The 19,439-nt window shown below is 34.0% G+C and overlaps 2 protein-coding genes across 2 annotated transcripts in view; one reads left to right on the top strand and one right to left on the bottom strand.

Annotated features, from left to right (window-relative positions):
• The window catches only part of LOC133336442 (protein wech), a 199,589-nt gene that overhangs the window by 47,801 nt on the left and 132,349 nt on the right, over positions 1 to 19,439 (bottom strand). The gene's annotated exons all lie outside the window — the stretch shown is intronic.
• The window catches only part of LOC133336463 (protein seele), a 162,416-nt gene continuing 146,929 nt past the window's right edge, over positions 3,953 to 19,439 (top strand). Inside the window, exons 1-3 of the mRNA XM_061544761.1 lie at positions 3,953 to 4,049; positions 4,121 to 4,440; positions 4,513 to 4,684. Of these exons, the coding sequence (XP_061400745.1) occupies positions 3,953 to 4,049; positions 4,121 to 4,440; positions 4,513 to 4,677 (582 nt within the window). The 3' untranslated portion in view covers positions 4,678 to 4,684. The remainder of the gene's footprint in view (positions 4,050 to 4,120; positions 4,441 to 4,512; positions 4,685 to 19,439) is intronic.

The raw sequence follows: 19,439 nt of genomic DNA on the forward strand, positions 1-19,439 counted from the left end.
GGGAACTTTCTTTGTTCTTCCAGATTAAAAAAGAGAACCGACCAGTATAGAACGACATCAACAACAAACACAAAGACCATTATAACAAAGCAAACACACGAAAAAAGTAAAGTTTGATCACATTTTGTTTAACCTCATAATAGGGAGAGAGAGAGAACAAGTATGGATGGAGAACGGACAGTTCAGTTTCCTTTGTCTCTTGTCTTCCTTGCACTCTAATGGGGGGAGAAAGTCCTGTCATGATTACTGCCAACGACGACGTCAGAAAATGAGGCAATGTGAACTAAACAAAGCAAAGTGAAAAAGAATAACAAAAGAAGGCAAGAATAAAGAATGCCTCTGTGTGTGTATGAGTCTGGAATTTCTTAAAAACAGGTCATTGATTTCTCTTTAATGCTAAAGCAGTGGATGAATTTGGGTCTTTTTTTTGGGATTTGTTGTCACTTCAGATTAGGGGTGTTTTTGCTACATCTCGGCGGGGGTGGAAAAGTCACCCCCTCTTAGACTTGATTAGCACCATTGCCACCACCACCACCCCTAGATTTCATACCTTACAGGATAAGGGGGATGATAAAACTCGTTTGTCTTGCATCGTAGAAAAAATTCAATGATGATGACAAAGTTTGAGGTTATTTTTTTCTGTCGAAGGCATCCCCCTCCCTTTTATCAACCTACATACACATGTACATATACACATCTGTGATTTTGACCTCAATTCCATTTGTATATGAAATGCTTAAACGATTTTTTCAATAGCGAAACAAAATTGCAGTTTTTTTGCTAAGGAAATTTCCACTTTTCCATTGAAATGGAGGTCAAAGTTCTGTCTTTTCATAAGCCTCATGTATACTAATGTAGTATGAACTTGTGTGTATGTATATACACACACACAGACAACAGATACAGATGATGATGGATAGATGAAGTGAAATTTGTTCGGCCATTTAGTACTTTGTGGAAAAGTAGCCGATTTGAAGCTGCTGTGTTGTGGTCGTAGTCGTCTTCGTCACCTCATTATCGTTCCAAAAGTGGCGGGGTTTTTCATTACCTTTATGCGTTTCTTCGTAATTTCTTTGCTGCTTTCTTCTAAAGAAAAAAATCAAACAGACACACACACAAAGCCACCAGCAGTTTGTTTTGTAAACGTCGTAGGTAGTCATCATTATGGTCGTCCGTCGTCGTAGTCTCTTCTCTCAACAACAGCAAGACACCAACCAACCGACCAAAAAACACAAAGCGCACACAATTTCTTCACCTAACGCCGCCATCTTGATTGAATCAAATCAATTTCTTTTCAGCATTATATTCTGTTTCAAGCGTTATCTCTTTTGAAGTTCCCAATACTGGTTTGGGATTTAATACTTTTTGGTGAAAAGTTTACGATGCTGCTGCTGCTGTAAAACAAATAATTTGCAATGCATTTATTGATTTTGTTTTAATTTCAAGGCTGCCACTGCTTCCGCCAACTAGCCAAGCCCCATGTACAAAAAAAAAATTGACATGGTCGTCGTCGTTTTTGTCTCATTTTCTAATACATATACCACACACTACTCTCTCTTTCGACACACAAAATCATCACATTTTGCACACAATTTTTTGTAACTTTTTCTTCTTTGGAAAATTTGTTTTTCCATTGTTTAAAATTTCACCGTTTCACCGCATACTTTACTGAATTTATTCGATTTGTTAATTTTTCTTATTATACATATTTCGGAGGAGGATTCTCTGCACTTACCTTTATGTAAAATATATTTTACTGCGAATAATGCACAAAGACGAAATTCCAAAGACAATCCAAGTGTGAAATGAAAAATTTCAGTACCAGATACAGTCAAATTGGTGAGAAGATTTTTTCTTTGTCTGTACCGGTTACTTATTGCAGGGTTGTATTTTACAAATATGATGACAGAGTTGTATTTCTCATACGCTCTTGTAATCTATTTGGTGGCATACGAAGCGTACAGGGCTAAGCAGAATGCTCGTGTTGAGCCATCCTTCGCGTTATATGTTATCGAAAATACAACAAACACAAGGAAACGATAACAAAAACGCATATCGTTTCCTTGTGGTTGTTGTACTTTCGATAGCATATAATGCGACGGATGGCTCAACGCGAAGTTGATGTGCACTGCACTTCGGACTCAAATATATTTTAACTTTTTGCGTGCATTAACGCGATAACAAAAAACGCCCAACGCGAACATTTTGTTTAGCCCTTAAGTATATATGAAAATGAAACCTAATTTTGAACTACACTTAGATACCGAATTGATACAAAAAATTACTAGTACTGTACAAACAAATTTCTAGGTCTATTTATTGATCATCCAAATAAAACTGCTGACACCTCACTTCATAATACATTGATGACGATTAAAGTTCTATTTCACTTCGTCTTCGGACGGCTCACAAGAAGGTCGCCATTAAAAAGTATAATACGCCCAAAATAAAATTTTATAAAATTGCGATTTGTTAAGATTTCGCTTAACTAACACGTGTTTATCAAATTAAACGTAAAAACGAAAAAGGTCTATTTAGGGACTTTATTTATCATACAAATTTAAATTATCTTACGGCCGGTATTATTTTAAATCATGATACTATTGAAATGCAACTCTATCACAATGACCCAACATTTTCAAGTGTTTTTACTTGTAATTAATAGAATTATTGTGGTTAGCAAGAATATTATATTAAAAAACAAAACATTTCAATTGTTATATTATTTACTTCCATTTTTAATTTTATATGTATGTATACTAACAAACATCAGCTGGTTGAGATTTATATGATGATTAAGGGTATGTGTAAACAGTTTGGGTACATTTCTGGATTTCGTTATTCAAGTTTATTTAAATGTCAATGCACTTTAATACAGCAAACCAGATTTCAACGAATCCCAAATATACATACTTTATGCCAAATTTCCCTATTTATTTATATCAATCAATTCTGAAACATAACATTTGTCTAATGCCATGTACAGACGAGCGTTGTTCGCTCTCTCATTCGTTGTTCGACCCTTAATTATGAAGGAATTACTTAGTTCCCCATACAAAATTGTCTGAGCGAACACCGACTTTTGTACGTTGTTCAATTCGAATCACTCTCTGAATAACCAATAAATTTGTCCCATCCCTAACAATTGAGAGTATTTATCGAAAATAAATTAATTTTGACAGTTTGAAAATATTTATGAAATTTTCAAACTTTTTCAGTAAAATTGAAAATCATGAATGAAAAGTAAAAAATTGTATAGTTTTTATATATGCAGCAGGATGTAAATTTTGTTTTCCACATAATGCAATATGCATTTCTTTTCCCTTGGTTCTAATTAGCGTACAAAACAAGAAACAAATGTGGGGCAACTCAAACAAAAAATTCTCCAAATTTTTATTTGTGACAGTATGTGACATTTGAATTGAGAAAATATAAAAATGTATTAAAAACAACAACATTTTCAGAAAAAATGGAAAACATGAATGAAAAGTAAATAGATATGGGTTCATGCTATAGTCAGGAGAAAGAGAATTATTTTTTCTATTTAGATCCCTATGTAATTCACTAAAATATGTTACATTTTTGGTGTAAAACAAGAAACAAAAAGTTTGAAATAAAAAACTCTGATGATATGGATTATGAATAGTGTTGTATGAACGGGTTAATTAATGTACGTAATTCTGAGAGCGAACTACGTTGTTCGGATGCCCGTCAGAACATGGCATAAGAATAAATCATTTTCAATATTACATCGTGTAAACATAACATTTAAGTAGCACGGGCATACTATCGATAGTCAGGTCATATTTTCGATAGTTTCCCTTCGTTGTTATCGTTGGCTGACGTTTGATAACCAATTATGAGCCACGTATGTTTTTGGCCACTTCTAACAAAACAAAAAGGGACAGATCAGAAGAATAATAACAAGTGGATTCATAAAATTTGATCGAATATGGAGAAGACTGCAACACTTTTAATTGCTTCCGCTCTCTTGGTATTGTGTGTGCCAGCTTTGGCCAAGTTTACCGCACAGGATGTAAAATGTCATGGTAAGTTGTGGAATATTAATAATTTCTAAAAAGCCGGTACCTAATTGTTGGGATTTCCCCACCAAGTGCAGTGTGCAAAGCAGTTGTCAGCGAAATTGAAGAAGAAGTGGCCAAAGTAGATCCTAAAAAGAAAATTGATGTTAGCGGCTTTCGTCTGGATGCCCAGGGAAATTCTGTGGGCAAAAGTGTTCCCATGGCTAAATCCGAATTGTTCCTAAGTGAGGTCATGGATAAGGTGTGCGACCAAATGGATGATTACTTGAGGGCCACCCACAAAAAGACTGGTAAATTTATGCTACTGAAAATTATGATCGACGGTAAAATGAATCCTGCCTCCAGCGAAGTTGACTTTGTGCAAGATGATGATTTGAACAAGAGTCTGGGTCACTATGTAAGTAGATAATCACATTCCATCATATAAATGCAAATAATAAAAATTGAAATATTTTCGTTTTCCTCGCAGTGCCTTGAATTTATTGAAAACTACGAAGATGTTGTGGTGAAATATTTCAAGGAAGAAACCCTAAATGAACATTTGGATATTAAAATCTGTTCCGAGGAAACTGAATATTGCAATGATGCACCCATCCAGGAAGAATATGAATTCGATGATAAGGACGAACTTTGATTTTGACCTGCCCCGAAATCAATTGGACTTTCTCTAGTTTGATATTTTATTTTTATTTATTTTTTTTCTATTTGTTAGGAAGTAATTATTTTGTATTGTAAACTGTAGATAGCAATATATATTTGTTATGAACTGATTATGATTATTTTTGTACAATGAATTCTACAACAGCTCCAATGAAGCTGTGAAAAAACAATGGCCTTTATTAAATAAAGAAATAACTATTTTTTCTAGAACTATTTGTTTTGGCTGATACCTATATCTGCTTGTTGTTTTTGTAAACTTGTACGTAAACAAGAATATTGTTTATATCTTGTATAAATCTAAAGTGAGTGTAACTTTTGTTGTTATAAAAATTTAACGAAAAAGTAGAACAAGAACGTTCTTATCTATATTCCAGTAATGTTGCAATATCATTATCTGTTTTAAAATTTTAGTTATTTATGACAATTAGAGGCGTGTATTCATTGGAAATTTTATAATTTGTTAATTCTATATTTATTTAATTAAGAATCTACTACCTTTTACTACGATAACAATTTATTCTTTATGATATCGAAAAAAATATTAAAATTCAATTTCAATTTTGCCAAAGGTCATATTTATTTGGTACATTATATTGTAACAGAATATTCTAACTGCGCTTACAACTATCTTACGTGGCTACTTACTACTAAAAACAATTCTTTTGCTGTGGATTAGCCACTAGCACATATAATAATATTAATGATTCTTGCAGTACAAGTGTCACGTTAATCCGATGTCGCCAACAATTTGGTATCCTGTAACGACATTGACGGTTTATCGATAAATTTCAACACACATCTCCAATATTTGTGTCAGCTGATTTGTTTACAATTTCCACAATTTCCGTTGGAAATTTTTGTTTTTTGTTTCTTTCTGTTGAATGCAATTCTTAGCGTGAAAAATTATCTAAATTCTGTAAATACCGGATGAAAAAATTTGTAAATTCGAAATTATGTATTTAAGAAAAGTGTTGGATAAAACCACAGTTGAAACGCGAGTCAGGACAACGTTCCTTCAGAATCCTTTCAAATTGGGAACTGCGTTGCTTTTTTAGCGATGGGATCGTACCATCTGAGTGTCGAAAATGATTTGAACTTGTGACTATCACACCCAGTCGTGTCAAAAATTCTTTCTAAAGCTCTGCATGGAATATTTGCATAGAAGTCGAAATATCAGAGGCCTAAAAAGGAACTGAAGTCATACTAGGGTAAGTGTGACAGTCGTCGGCACTTTAAACAATTTATATATTTTATTAAGTTTAATCTCTTTCGAAAATTTGTTAACTTCCCGATGGCATAAAAAAATTGTAATTAGTTGGTATTAAAGTTAAACGATTTGAAAACTTAGTAAAAATGTGTTTTTTGACAATGGTCGGCACCAGTGACCAATCATCAGCATGATATGTTCCTATATTCGGCATATCGTACTGTAATGGAATACAAATTATAATTCTTAATATATTTTGTTAAAATATTACTTATTTTACAAAACAAACTGAGACGCTATTTTTAATACATGTTCTTCTTCCATAAGAACAAATTTTGATATTTTATCTGGTTTTTCATTAGAAGAAATCAATGTCTTAATTTAAATAGATTTTTGGGTTTGGTATAAGATCAGCTTGGGTTTCAATAGGACCTTTTGGTCTCTTAAAACATCTGAATGTATGTTATAATCCAACAAGACCTTCTGGTTATCTATAATATTTTTAAAATTTATAAAACAGTTATGTTTATTGATAATGGTCAATTATTATAAGACATATTTAGATGGTAATTGTAAATAGATCTACTGTCAGTAGATTTTAGGATATATCGGTCTAGGTTTTGTTATAATCCCATATAATTTTTAGGTATTTTAAAAGGTTTTCAGGATTTTAAAAAACATATTAGCAGGAACATTTTAAAATAGGCTCAAGTGTTAATGTAGCACTTTTCAATATGGTATCGCCCGCTTTCGAGGGCGGTATAAAAAGGAGATTCTGTCGCATAGCCGATGTTAACTGTCCATAGCAGGAAGTCTGAAATGACCGATCAAAGGCCATTGTAAGAATTTCTATGTATTTGTAGGTTTATAAGGTCCAAAGGATTTGACCCAAAACAGATACAACCACGAATGGCATCATTTTGAAAAGCTTAAATTTCTATAATGGCCTCTTCTTCGACTCTTAGGGGGTTTTTTTAAATACAGTTCCTAAAACAGGGTTTTAAACTGTATCTATTAAACGTAGAACCGGGAACCCGTACTGGAACTTTCGTTTGAAATATCCGAAGAAAAAATATATCCCCATAATTTCAAAACAAATCTGATTGTTTTTGCTAAACTAGAGTTAAGCCAAAATCTGATAAAGTTTGTGATTTGTGAAAATTACTAATAAGATATTATTGTTAGATCGGTTTTTTATTTAGATGCATTTCGAAATCCAAACACCCTGCACGGAAGGTCATTGAACAGAGTTTAAAGAAATTTCGGGAAAAAATATTTTGTAGTTTTTTTATTGCCTTTTAGTAACTACAATACATTTACAATCTTATCCCAATGATTGTAGTAAATCTGCTACAACACCCTTTGATTTGTCATGCTGTGTGATGAAATAGATTTACATGGCAAGAATATGTAACACGCACAAATTTAATTTTACATACCAAACAATTCCTTCAAATAAAAAGAAATATATCACAAGGGATGCTGGACATTGGAAGGGTAGAGTTTAAACCTTTCTAAGGTTACTTGTCGAATATGTTGGGCTATGAAAGCACAACATAACTCTGTGAAAAAGGTCGTGCACCTGTTTTATTAAAAATCTAAATACAAAACGTCCGCACATTCGACAACCAAAAACAACAACAACAGCAACAAAAAAAGCTGCAAAGTCAATGTTGTACATCCCGAATTCGTTAGGCATATCCTTTGGTCCTTTTTGTTGGTGATAATATTTCCTTTATCTGTTTGCTAATCTAAACACTTGTCATTTGAAGTGGTTGTTGAATGGCAGGGTGGTTTTATTTGTTGTTTGGGCGACTGTGTAATTGTGCGTGTACGACGCTACATAGGCAATAACATCATCATCATCCTTTCTGCTTACGATTTTTGTGTTAGGGTTGCCGAATAGAGAACATTTGTTGTACTTTGTAACTTTTTTTTGTATTTTTTTAAAGGGGAGTTTGTGTTTCTCCCTTCTCACACAATACGACCAAGGAATTTAAGTTATTTTTATATAGTTTATATTATTATTAATTTTTAAAGTAAAAATTAAAGCAGTAGCATGTTTTTAAAGAGGTTTATGATCATCATATTCCACAACCTCCAATAACCTATCATTATTTGATTTTTTTTATAAATTTGAATAGTTTAACCAAATGTTGTGGACGGGAACAGATACATTGATTATTTCGTCAGAATATTTCGCCAATTCTAGTTTTATGTAAACTGAAATTTTCTTAAGGATATGAGGGCTTTGTTTAGTGCACAACATGGAACAATATTTAAAGCACAAAACTTAAAAAGTATAAGTATTTGGTAGTTTGTACAAAACCAAAAAATTACAAGTATTTGTGACGATTTGTTTAAATTGTTTTAGTGATATTTGTTTCAAAGTCCTCATCGACATCCCTATCTACCAACCACTTGGTATAACATATAAGCCTCTCAACCCCTCCTCTTTCCATTTATTTGTTTTTTAATAAAGAACCCAACACCCAATGTAGATTGTCATGGTTTCATTGAAGCGAGCCGCAGCAGCAGCAGCAGGAGGAGGAGATAAATGAAGAACATATGCCAGTGAAGTGAATGACTGGAATATGGCAAAGGAGCGGGTGTGTGCGCTCGTAAGTGTGTGGGCATTTAGCGAAACTATAAAATATTTAATTAAACATGAAAAAAGGATCTCGGTTTCTAATTTTTTTGCGTTCGTTGGTTCATTCATTCATTGCTTTTTATTGCATTTTGTTGTCGTTGCTGTTGCCGTGTTGGTTGGTGGGTGGTTGGTAATGATATTCCATACAACCGGCCATGTAAAATCGGACTGCTGCATCGAATCATCATCGCTGTGCACGTGTTCATCGTTGTTATTAAAAGTTAAGTTGTCAAACAATTACAACGGCAAATAATTAATTGTACTTCAGACGTTTGTCCAATGATAATGATTTATTAGTTTTTTTTTTTCGACACAGGTTCAAAATTCTTTATTAAAATTGTCGAATATTATGATGGAAGTTGTTATCGAACCATTTTTTTTTTGAAGAGGACACATTTCCCACGGTGAAAATGATTCGATTAGTTCGATTAATGAGCGGAGAAGAAAAACATCCTTGTTTCGCCCAACCTATTGTTATTGTTCCTAACCGCATTTTCACCTGTAGTGGTACTTTGGGGGTCAGGCCCCGCCCTATTTTATGTAGATTTTCCAGGATTCTTACGGGGTAAGTAAAACCAGTGCAGAAAATTGGTTAGATCCGTTTTTTGTCATAACTTCCATATAACTGTAGAAACCTATTTAATTTATTTTAATGGTTTTAAGGATTTTTTCTGGTAATTCACCAAAATTCAGGAATACTTCAGATTATGTCATTTCAAAGGATAATTATGATTTAGTTGGCATTACAGTGAAACCTTAATATAGTTTCTTAACCTTTTCCTTTGTATCGAACGTTATAAACATTCCCTTCAACTTGTCTATATTATCCCTCATTGGGACTTCTTATAATAAATATCTGTTCTGTCTGTCATAGTTAATAATTAAAATTTTGTTTATGATTTCTGGTTCACCTTTTTTAAATTAAACTACGCTTTATGCGCCTTTTGCCGTTGCTACAAGTTGGGCGCCACTGCTGTATATTGAAAGTATATACCGTGTTTTCTATATTTCTATATCATTGCTCATTGACACTCTTTAAAAGAGACGTCAAAGGTATCAATTGGGCGCCACTGTTTTATATTTAAGAAAACAAACAGCATTTGTATTATTAAAATTTTGTATCTCATGATTTCTGCCACTGCTGTATATTCCGTGTTTTCTATATCCCTATATACTTAGTTCTTGGCACTCAATTAAATATAATTTTTTTATGCGCCTTTTGTATTCCGGTTTTAAATACATGGTAGCCCTTAATAATCCTTAAATATACTACTGCAAATCATGTTGTTGCCACAAATTGGGCCCGACTATTGTATATTAAAAGTTTCAACGACATTTTCTATTAATTAAAATAAAATTGACAAAATATATACCGTGTTTTCAGGTCATTGCCCAGATTTCAAATACAGGTTATTTGTAAGTTTGGAGAAAAAATATTTTCAAATACGTACTGCTGATTTGCTCCATGTTTTCAAAATGGCAATGCAAAGGATCAGACACATTTTAGACTCCATGTTAGTCTCATTTTTGCAGGTTATAATGAGACATACAAGACAGAATATATTTTATTTCGACATAATTCCCATATAAAGGTCCTGTCCATTTTTATTATGAAATATCGGAATTTTTCTATCATAAGTGTTTGTAATTTGGTTTTCGTTTTCTCAGAGGATAAAAACCTTATTTATATGGTATTTTTAGTGCACATTTCATGATGGGGGATATATAAATTTCGGCTCAGCCGATCTTAACGTAATTTTTGTTGTTTTCTGTTTTATTATTTTATTATTTATTTATTTATGCTGTTGAATAATAATTATATTTTTTCATTTTACAGATTCAGAAAAAGATGAGAGGGTAAGTTCGCATTTTTTAAATAAATATAATAAACTGACTATTAAATCAAATTGAATTTATAATCGAAATTGTTAACACATTCATCATTTGTTTCAAATCCGTCAATATGTTTGATTTATGATGTGTTTGAATCAAAAATTGCCAAATATTTCAAATCTATACCTAATACCAGTCGCTGGAGATTAAACGCCATTTGACTTTCAATGTGTAGTTTCCGTTTTGTTTTAAATGATAAACGTTTATTTATTTGACATTTATTGCTCTAATATCTTTGGCACTCGTATCCAAAGCTATTGACACCCTTTCTTTTATATCTCCCTTTAAATTTTATTAAAGTCGAGTCGACTATGAAGGGACTCCAATGAAAAGGATCTCTCTGTCAGTGTGTGTCGAAACGATTTAAACACCCAAAAAGGGCGAACATTTAAATCGCCCATTGATGCCTGACAAACAGACAAACACAGTTGTTCTAATACGAATACTCGTATGCCAATGTCACGGAGAGATGGTACTGTGACAAAAGATAAGTCGGGGAGAAGGGAAAGGGAAAACAAGTGGTAATTTGACAACAATGCCGTGAAATAAGGATTAATGGTGTTTTTATGCTATTAAAAGGACAAACATATTAAAAAATCCACAAGAGCCGGGTGCAAGTGAAAATCTTGGCCATGCTTTGGCAAACAAACACACACACACATTTCACCCTCACCCTCCCTCAACTCATGCTTCCCTGCCAAAGAAGATCAACTCGTGCAATTCTCACTTTTGGCTAAACTTTGGGCAAGGACAATGTATGAATACTGAGGAATACAAATGGTTATGCGATGCCAAGCATTACGAGTCTGGGTAGCACAGACAACGAGTGGGTGGGGGCAGAGAATTTAATAAAATGCCTTTTGTAATGATTGCCATATCATCATCCAAGAATTTCGTATTCATCATTCAGAAGGGTCGTCGACGTCATTGAATTTGTATGGAGACAATAAAACCCAACCCTGCCTCCCTCCACCGAATTTCTCTTCTCCCTGGCACTTGTTTCGACAAATATTCATTCATTTGTCGATTAGAAGAAGAATATTGTAGTTGTTGCTGTAGATGCGGCATAAAAGGAAAAAAATAATATCAGTAGAGTTTTGTGTGTGGTGAAGAGGGTGGGTGGGTGTTTGGTTGAGATTAAATTGTTGAAGGGCAAATTATGAGCATAATTTTTTAATTGAAATCATAATAATGACTTCTTTGGAAGCGTGCAAAGAATGGGGAATGGGAGTCGGGATAATTGCTGCCATGCAATAAATTTGGTTATTAATGTCAGATTTAGGCCGCAAATTATCGGTACATAAAACTACCTACGGCATAATATTTTCATAACTTTTGCAAGGGTATATGGTTCGGAAATTAATTTAGGAATTTATGATGAACCATATGTCGAGAATATGAAAATAGGAAGAAAAATCATGAATCTACAGAAGCGATTAGGCTCAATAAAATCGTTAACAGATTATTCCGAAATTTTGACTATTTGACATTGACTTTTTCTATAAAAACACCGGTCCAACACTAGCTGTATAGTGTCACCGATTTTTATATACTCCACCATAAGTTTTATTTTGGCATTATAATGTTTTAATTAAATTAAAAATTTTCCCAGTCTGATTGAACTTTTTACATCATTCATCATGAAGTTCGCATTCAAAATACAAAGGATCATTCGGGATCCTTATATTCATAGCTAATTCTCTGCTAGGAGGATTTTTATCCTAAGTACATGTAAGTCATCAGTTTGGAAAACTTGACTGGATCCTTCGACATTGCTAGAAGGAGGTGGTAGGGAATATGTCAAAGCATGAGCCTATAATAAACATGCGGAACGGTAAATTATTGGAAATGCGCTGGGAAAATATTTGTGACCTTCAAAACATGGACCTACATTGTGAACAGTCTGTCAGGAGAATTTTTCCAATGAGAAAATTAAATTCAAAATAATGAATAATTCGATAGGAACTTGCACACATTGAACATGGGACAGAGTCCTCTATGTGGAAGGAACATAAAAACAAACATAAAAATGTTTCCTTATTCAAGAACCCTGAATGCTAAATAAAAGCACTTCGTTTGGAAAATAGACGACCTTCTAATATCGAAAATGGGTTGTTATGTAAATCAAGAAGCATATTTATATAGAAGCTACTTCAAAGCATGGAACTGTATTGAAAATTAAAATAAATTCACCCTTCCACGAAATGCCCAATTACTGTCAATTTGCTTGATCAGAGCCTTCGATCTGATGAACAATTATTCATTTAATTATTAATCAAAATATATCTTGCTTGAGTCCGGCGAATATCGTGGTTGAGTCACGATAACTGGTTTGGTGATCTTGGTGGCAGTGGATATCGACACGACGAAAAATTACGCTGCCATGAAATGTCTCTAGCAATAATGTCATATTCACTCGAGTTGATTGGCAAGTCGTATTCTCCAATAGCAGCAAAAACCCGCTTGTCTGACCATAACGCTTCGAATTGACGGTGATAGCCGTTCTATCGTCGTTTTCGAACAAGTAAGGCCCAATCACACATTCGGACCATAGAGCGCATCAAACTGTTCATTTTCTCTTCAATTACTTGAGCATTCTCAGAAACCAAAATACGACAATTTTGTCTATTAACATACCCGTAGTTGGACCATAATCTTCTTTTAAAGCACGATATTTGCCTGTGGCAAACATTTTTTATACGTTGTGAGATAGTTAAGTCGATAGTTCTCGGTTAAAAAAATTGATTTATGTTTATTAATTATGAACTAACAACTTCTAAAGAATGTCTCATTAAAATTTCAAGTTAAAATCCGATTTTTTGTGTCAACATTACGCGACGGCAATAGTGCTTCTCAAACTTTAAACGGGCTTTTCTCGAAACAGTGTTTTCAAGATTGTCGCACACGATAACTAAATATTAATCCAATCGGTTCTAATTTTTAACACGTTATTCTGGACGTACATAGCTATCGTATGAACCAGGATAAATCCAATCGCTGAAGATCTTCCCCATGCCTTTAATCGATCCATTTCCGTCAATTTAGAGCTTTCAGCTAAAGAAATGTTTCACAACTTAGTTAGACAGATGTCCAGTCCCATACTTGTGAAACCACGATAACTTGGATAACCCTTTCTCAGGTTAATGCTTGAGACCCCAATTCGGTTTTAATTCTCGGCCAAATATATGATTGAGTGCAGATCTTCTTATTATAACTAAACGCCATATTTACGTTGCTATATCCTCCAGATCTTCATATCATCAAGCTTAATCATAACTTCTCTTGCAACAATTAAAAAAAAAACTCCAGAAACCTGGGATATACTTCCAAATAAAGAATCTGCCCAGATAATATGTAGAAAATAGTTTCTCCAGAGAGGAGCTTATATTAATGTTGGTATAAACCCCTTGCTCTCTATTTTTGAATCTATACCATAATATTTTTAATTTCCTCGACATTGAAATTAAAATTACAAATTCCCGAAATTCTTGAAAATTAAAATCGGAATTTTCGCTAAAATTCAATACAAAGACGCCAGGACACAAACCGGCATTAAAAAATGAAAGAAAATTAACCCTTTCACTAGAGTATATCCATATTTCCTGTTGTGGGTGGGTGCTTGTTTAACTACAATGGCCAAGACATAGTCGGTGGCCATTTGCAGTGGCCAAGAAACGTCTTGTTTGCCATGACTTTGCCGTCGAAGTGTATAAACCATAGAATTTTATTTTGTCGTAATAAACATTCCAATGGGTCCACCAACTTAATTTCCTTTCTCTTTCCGGCGTTTCTTAGTTTTTAATTTTTTTTGTCGTGTGTTTGTGTGTGTGTTTCTGTTTTAAGACCGTCCTGTATTTTTATTGCCTTTTCATTAAGAGGTCGTTGCTAGACGTTAATTTTATTTGTACTCGTGTTATTAGAGCTTTCTTTTTTTAGGAATTAAAATAGGTTGTACATGTGTGTGTTGCCAACAACTTCTTACCGTACTTAAATATACAATTTAGTTTGGTTTCATTTTTATCCTTAATTTTTTGTTTGTAAAATATTTAGTTAGTAGCGGGGATAAAAGGTTATTTGCTACAAGTACTGGCCAAGTCTTTAAATTTACTACAACAGAAAAAATGAAAACAAAAACCGAAGGCTGGAATGGGAATGACGAATACAATCAAGATAAAAATGTCCTGTGGTATGTTTATTACACTGAAAGGGGTATTAAACTTATGTTACTCTTACACACATGCATGGCCTATGCTATTGCATTTGTATTAGTAGCCATAGTGGGTCCCTCATTTGTGGTTGCATGCCAAGTGTTGACATGTCATTTCATTTTTATGTCGGTGTAAAGGTGTGCAACGTGTCTTCCACTGTTAGTTTTGTTGTTTCATTTCATTTTATAGGATCCTACAACAGAAGGACATGTAAGGTTTTGTTATCTCCCAATAAACATCATTTCAACCGTTTCAATATGATTTATTATGTCCTAAATATAATATTTAGGCCTGCAGCAAAGCAGAAGACAAAAAGAGTTAAATTCGTTGAGCATTTAATTATTGCCATCAATGGCTCGAACATATCTATTAGCTAGGTGGTATCTGCCATGTCATCACTAATTAAAATGTTTTATGGAGTAGATAAACTTTTTTTTTTTTGTTGTTGTTGTAAATTTCCCACTAAGTATGGAAATAATAAAAATGTTATGATCATAGCATAAATTGTTGCTTAACTTTCAAGGGGTATTATTGTCACAATAAAATGAGTAAAACAGGCCTATATTGAGTCAATGAACGAGAGAAGGAAATTTGATAGATAATGACAATGAGTTATATAAAGTGTCAGTGACCATGTGAAAGTAGCTGAATTGGCCGTTAATATTGATTTTTGTGACCCAAACACCATGAAATTTTACATGGAGAAGGGGAACCAGGTTAAAAAGGGCCAAAAATGTCAAAAATTACATTCTATTGCGTATGTATTAATTTGGGGAAAAATAAATCTATTATTTTTTCGGCAGATGGTTTACCGATAGATTTCTCGTAAAGTATCGATCAAACAATTTCAGATTTATGTTCATTTCGCAGTAAAAAATGATTTGGCTGGGTATTAAAAATGGAACTGAACAAAGAGAAAATTCGGTACATTTTTAAGTTTTTCTTTGACAACGGCGAAAATGCATGCCAAGCGGTTAAAATTTTGAATGGTGTTTATGTTTCCGATACTGTAACAGCCAATTATGTGCAATTTTGGTTTCGTATATATCGTTCAGGGATTTTTCATGTTAAAAATGCACCTCGCACAGGTAGGGCGGTCATCGAGAATGTCGATAAAATTGGAGAAATGATCGCAGTTGACCGGCATGTTAGCAGTCGTAACATGAAAATCGACTACTGAAGTTAGAATAACCCTTCTTGCATATAATGCCATCTTCTCCGGTCTATTGTGGAAAATAAATACATTATTTATATATGAACTATAGGTCTTTATTTAGCATGCTTCGGAATGTCCGATGCTTCGGAATGTCAAATATGCACCGTTTTGTTGTATGATTTGTTGCCATTTTAAAGGTAACTTCATAATGGCTCCCTCATAGAAGTCCTGCTGTCTATTTGCAAAAAACTTTAGTAGTCGATTTTCACAATCCTCTATTGTTATCATTGAATAAAACTTTAGTAGTATCGATTTTCACGGAAAATCCTGTAGATGTGTGCGGCCCATTGTTAACATTAAATAAATTTTGCAATGCAAGAAACTCATAATAAATAATCCCCTTCCATCCCATCAAATGCATAGAAGAACATTCCTGGCCGTTGGTCCTGGTTTGGCCACCGTTTGAGATGTTTCACCGCTCTTTGACCACGATGTAATATGTGATCCATTTCTCATCTCCAGTCACCATCCGCTTAAGGAATTCATTCATTCCGTTTCACAAAGACTTTGCAGATGAAAATTCGATCCATCCTATTTTTTTCTGTTAATTGGTGCACCCATTGGGCACCCAAACAATGAGCTGCTTTTTGAATCCAGATTTGTGAAAACGGTTTAAAACATTTTTTATGGTCGATTCGTAGCTCCTGGGCGATTTGCTATAGAGAATTCTTTTAAAGCAATATGTGCTGTGATCTTCCAAGATCGTTATACGTTCATATTTCACCTAAACATACAATTATATTTTTTGTAGAAAAAAGTATATTTCTTCTATTTTTTGTTTAGGATACAATTTTGGAAAATCTCCCCAAAATTAGGTCAGTGTAACGTCAAAAGATCACAACACACAAAAATGTATATCAAAATTCTTGACATTCTTTTGGAGTAGTTTTTTCAGCAATTGATTTTGTCATAATTCAAATAAAATTCTATGAAGGAAAGTATATACGTTCACATATGCATGGATGGATGCATATGTCTTAATGCAGGAATACTTGCATACATACAAACACATGTATGTCGCTTGGTAGGTGAATGCATTTTCAGGGTATCCATGAAGTCACTAAAATGTAGTTAACATTATGCTGGCCATATAGGATGATGTGTCCGATCTATTTGCAGCAAAAAAGAAGACAAAAAAGAACACACGAAAACAACAACGAATTGCCAGCAGTTACAACTGCGACAAACAGCAGCCTGTCTGTCTGTATGTCTTCCTGCCACTGCCACTACTCTGGTAACCAACTCAAAGGCATTGTCATAGTTGCCGGTTTGAAGCTGAGCTGAAATATTTACAAAACTTCTTCTCTCTTAGATGATGACAAAAGCCAACCACAGCAGCTACCGAAAGTCAGGCTGGCAGGCAACCAAACGAACCACCAACCTACAAACCACAACAACAACAGCATCGACAACAATAAAAAATGAAGTGTGGAAAACCATTTCAAAAAATTATACTTTAAAGTAGCGGCATTACAAAGAAAATGCCTTCTGTAAAGCAGCCATCTATGGTTTGTGATAAAAAGAAAATGAAAAAAAAAACGAAAAAATTGCACACACACACATACACATAGAGAAGTGCAAACAAAACGAGTATGGTTGCAAGTGCTTTGCGGCAACGGGAGGAGCCAAAGAAATGACACATCACGTTAGAGTTTGAGCACGCAAAATACATGAACAACAAAATTAGAAGTTAGGAAGAGGAAAAAAAGAGATCAAGTTGTTGTTTTTATGTTAAAGCGCTAAATTTTGAAGAGACGATTTTTTGATGGCGTTATAAGACACGCTTAGGAATTGTGTCCTTTAAAAATTTTCTCTATAGCAAAAAATTGTCGATATGTTTTAATGACAATTCCGATAAAATCTTAAAAATAAGGATCTACTTCGAAAATCTTCTGGAAAGATGTTTTTTCACCATACGAGAACTTGGAATGCCAAATTACCACCACTTGACCGTCAAATTCCCGTAAAAATTTCAAAATATCAAAAAATGGGTCGGGAAACTTTACACGAGGCAGCGCCAAAACTTATTTATATTGAAAATCTTCCGCAAAAATATGCTTTACACTCCAGGAACCTGGAATGACAAACTACAGACACTATATTGGGAATATCCGGCTAAAACTTGGGCGGGAATTTTTACGGGCACTTTGTCGAAGCATGGTCATATATCGCCAAATTTTTGCCAAGCTATTTTTCACCCTTAAAACCAGGCGTGTCAAATGACAACCACTTCGTTTGAAATGTGCACAAAATATCTTAAAAATTGGAAAGGGAAGGGTTCATTATATGAGGTCTAGTCAAAACATGGACCTATATTGATAATTTTCTGCATGTATGTATTCAGCCTTTAAAACCCCGCAATGCCTAATGGCAGTTACTTTGATGGGCTTAAAAATATCGAAAATTTTTTGCAATAATGTTTTTCACCCTCCAAGAATCCGTAATAACAAATTACAACCACTTCGGTGGGTAAATTTGTCTAACACCTTCAAAATACTGACAATAGGCACGAACTTTATTCGAGGGTTTTTTTTGAAGCATGTTCCTATATGGTCAACATTTTGTAGAAGATATTTGTCACACTTCACACCTTTAAAATACCAACAATGAGGAAGAGCATTTAGGTCGGGGGCTACGTCAAAAATTGGACCAAAATCGAAATTCTTCTGCAGGAACGTTTTACATCCTCCAAGAATCTTTAATATCAAATTACCGCCACTTCGACGGGAACTTTCTGCTAATACCTTCAAATGCCGAAATTGGGGCGGCACCGACCGATTTTGTAGAAAGATTATACAGTCCAAGCGAACCCAAAGTATCAAATTACTTCAAAATTGTTTCCAAAATCCCTTAAATATTGAATAATAGGCGTAAACTTTATATGGGGGCTACCCTGAAACATGGGTCAGTATAAATTATATTTCGATGGGGAGATTTTAACCTAAATACTACCAGAATACTAAATTACAGCCAATTTTGTTGAAAAACTCTCCCCAAAATACTTAAATTTGGGAGGTACCGAAATATGGGGGCAACCCTAAAAAATTGGCCAATACTGATCATTTTTGTTAAGCAGATTTGCTACACAATGAGATTTCAAAATACCCAATTCGCTTGAAAACGTTCATAAAATTCTCAAACTGTCGACTATTGTGGAAAACCGTTATGTGCACACCTATATATCCTTTTACAATAGTTTCCTATTTCACAGCTATGTGTCAAGTATTGTAATCTTTATCGTGATTTAAACAGACAGACATCACAAACCGATCTCCCAAAAATTTCGAGGTGTTGCAAATGTAATATCCAATTTAATATACGCTCCAATTTATTGGAACAAATTCACTGTAGTGTTCATTTGAATTCGTCTCCGACGAACATTTCTCCATTATGATTTCAATTGTGACTCCTCTTGCCAGAGAGCATTTCTCTCGCATACTCGTTCTCTTAATATAGACTTAATAGTTAAATTCACGCACTCGCCTAATGATGAATAAGAATTTTGCACACTCTATTTCAGAGGAATTACAGCTTTTTAGAATTCGGTGTGATGGTTGGTGGT

Source organism: Musca vetustissima, unplaced genomic scaffold (assembly GCF_032173495.1).
Source record: "Musca vetustissima isolate MV318-11 ecotype Yass unplaced genomic scaffold, APGP_CSIRO_Mvet_v1 utg4709, whole genome shotgun sequence".
Classification (NCBI taxonomy): Eukaryota; Metazoa; Arthropoda; class Insecta; order Diptera; family Muscidae; genus Musca; species Musca vetustissima.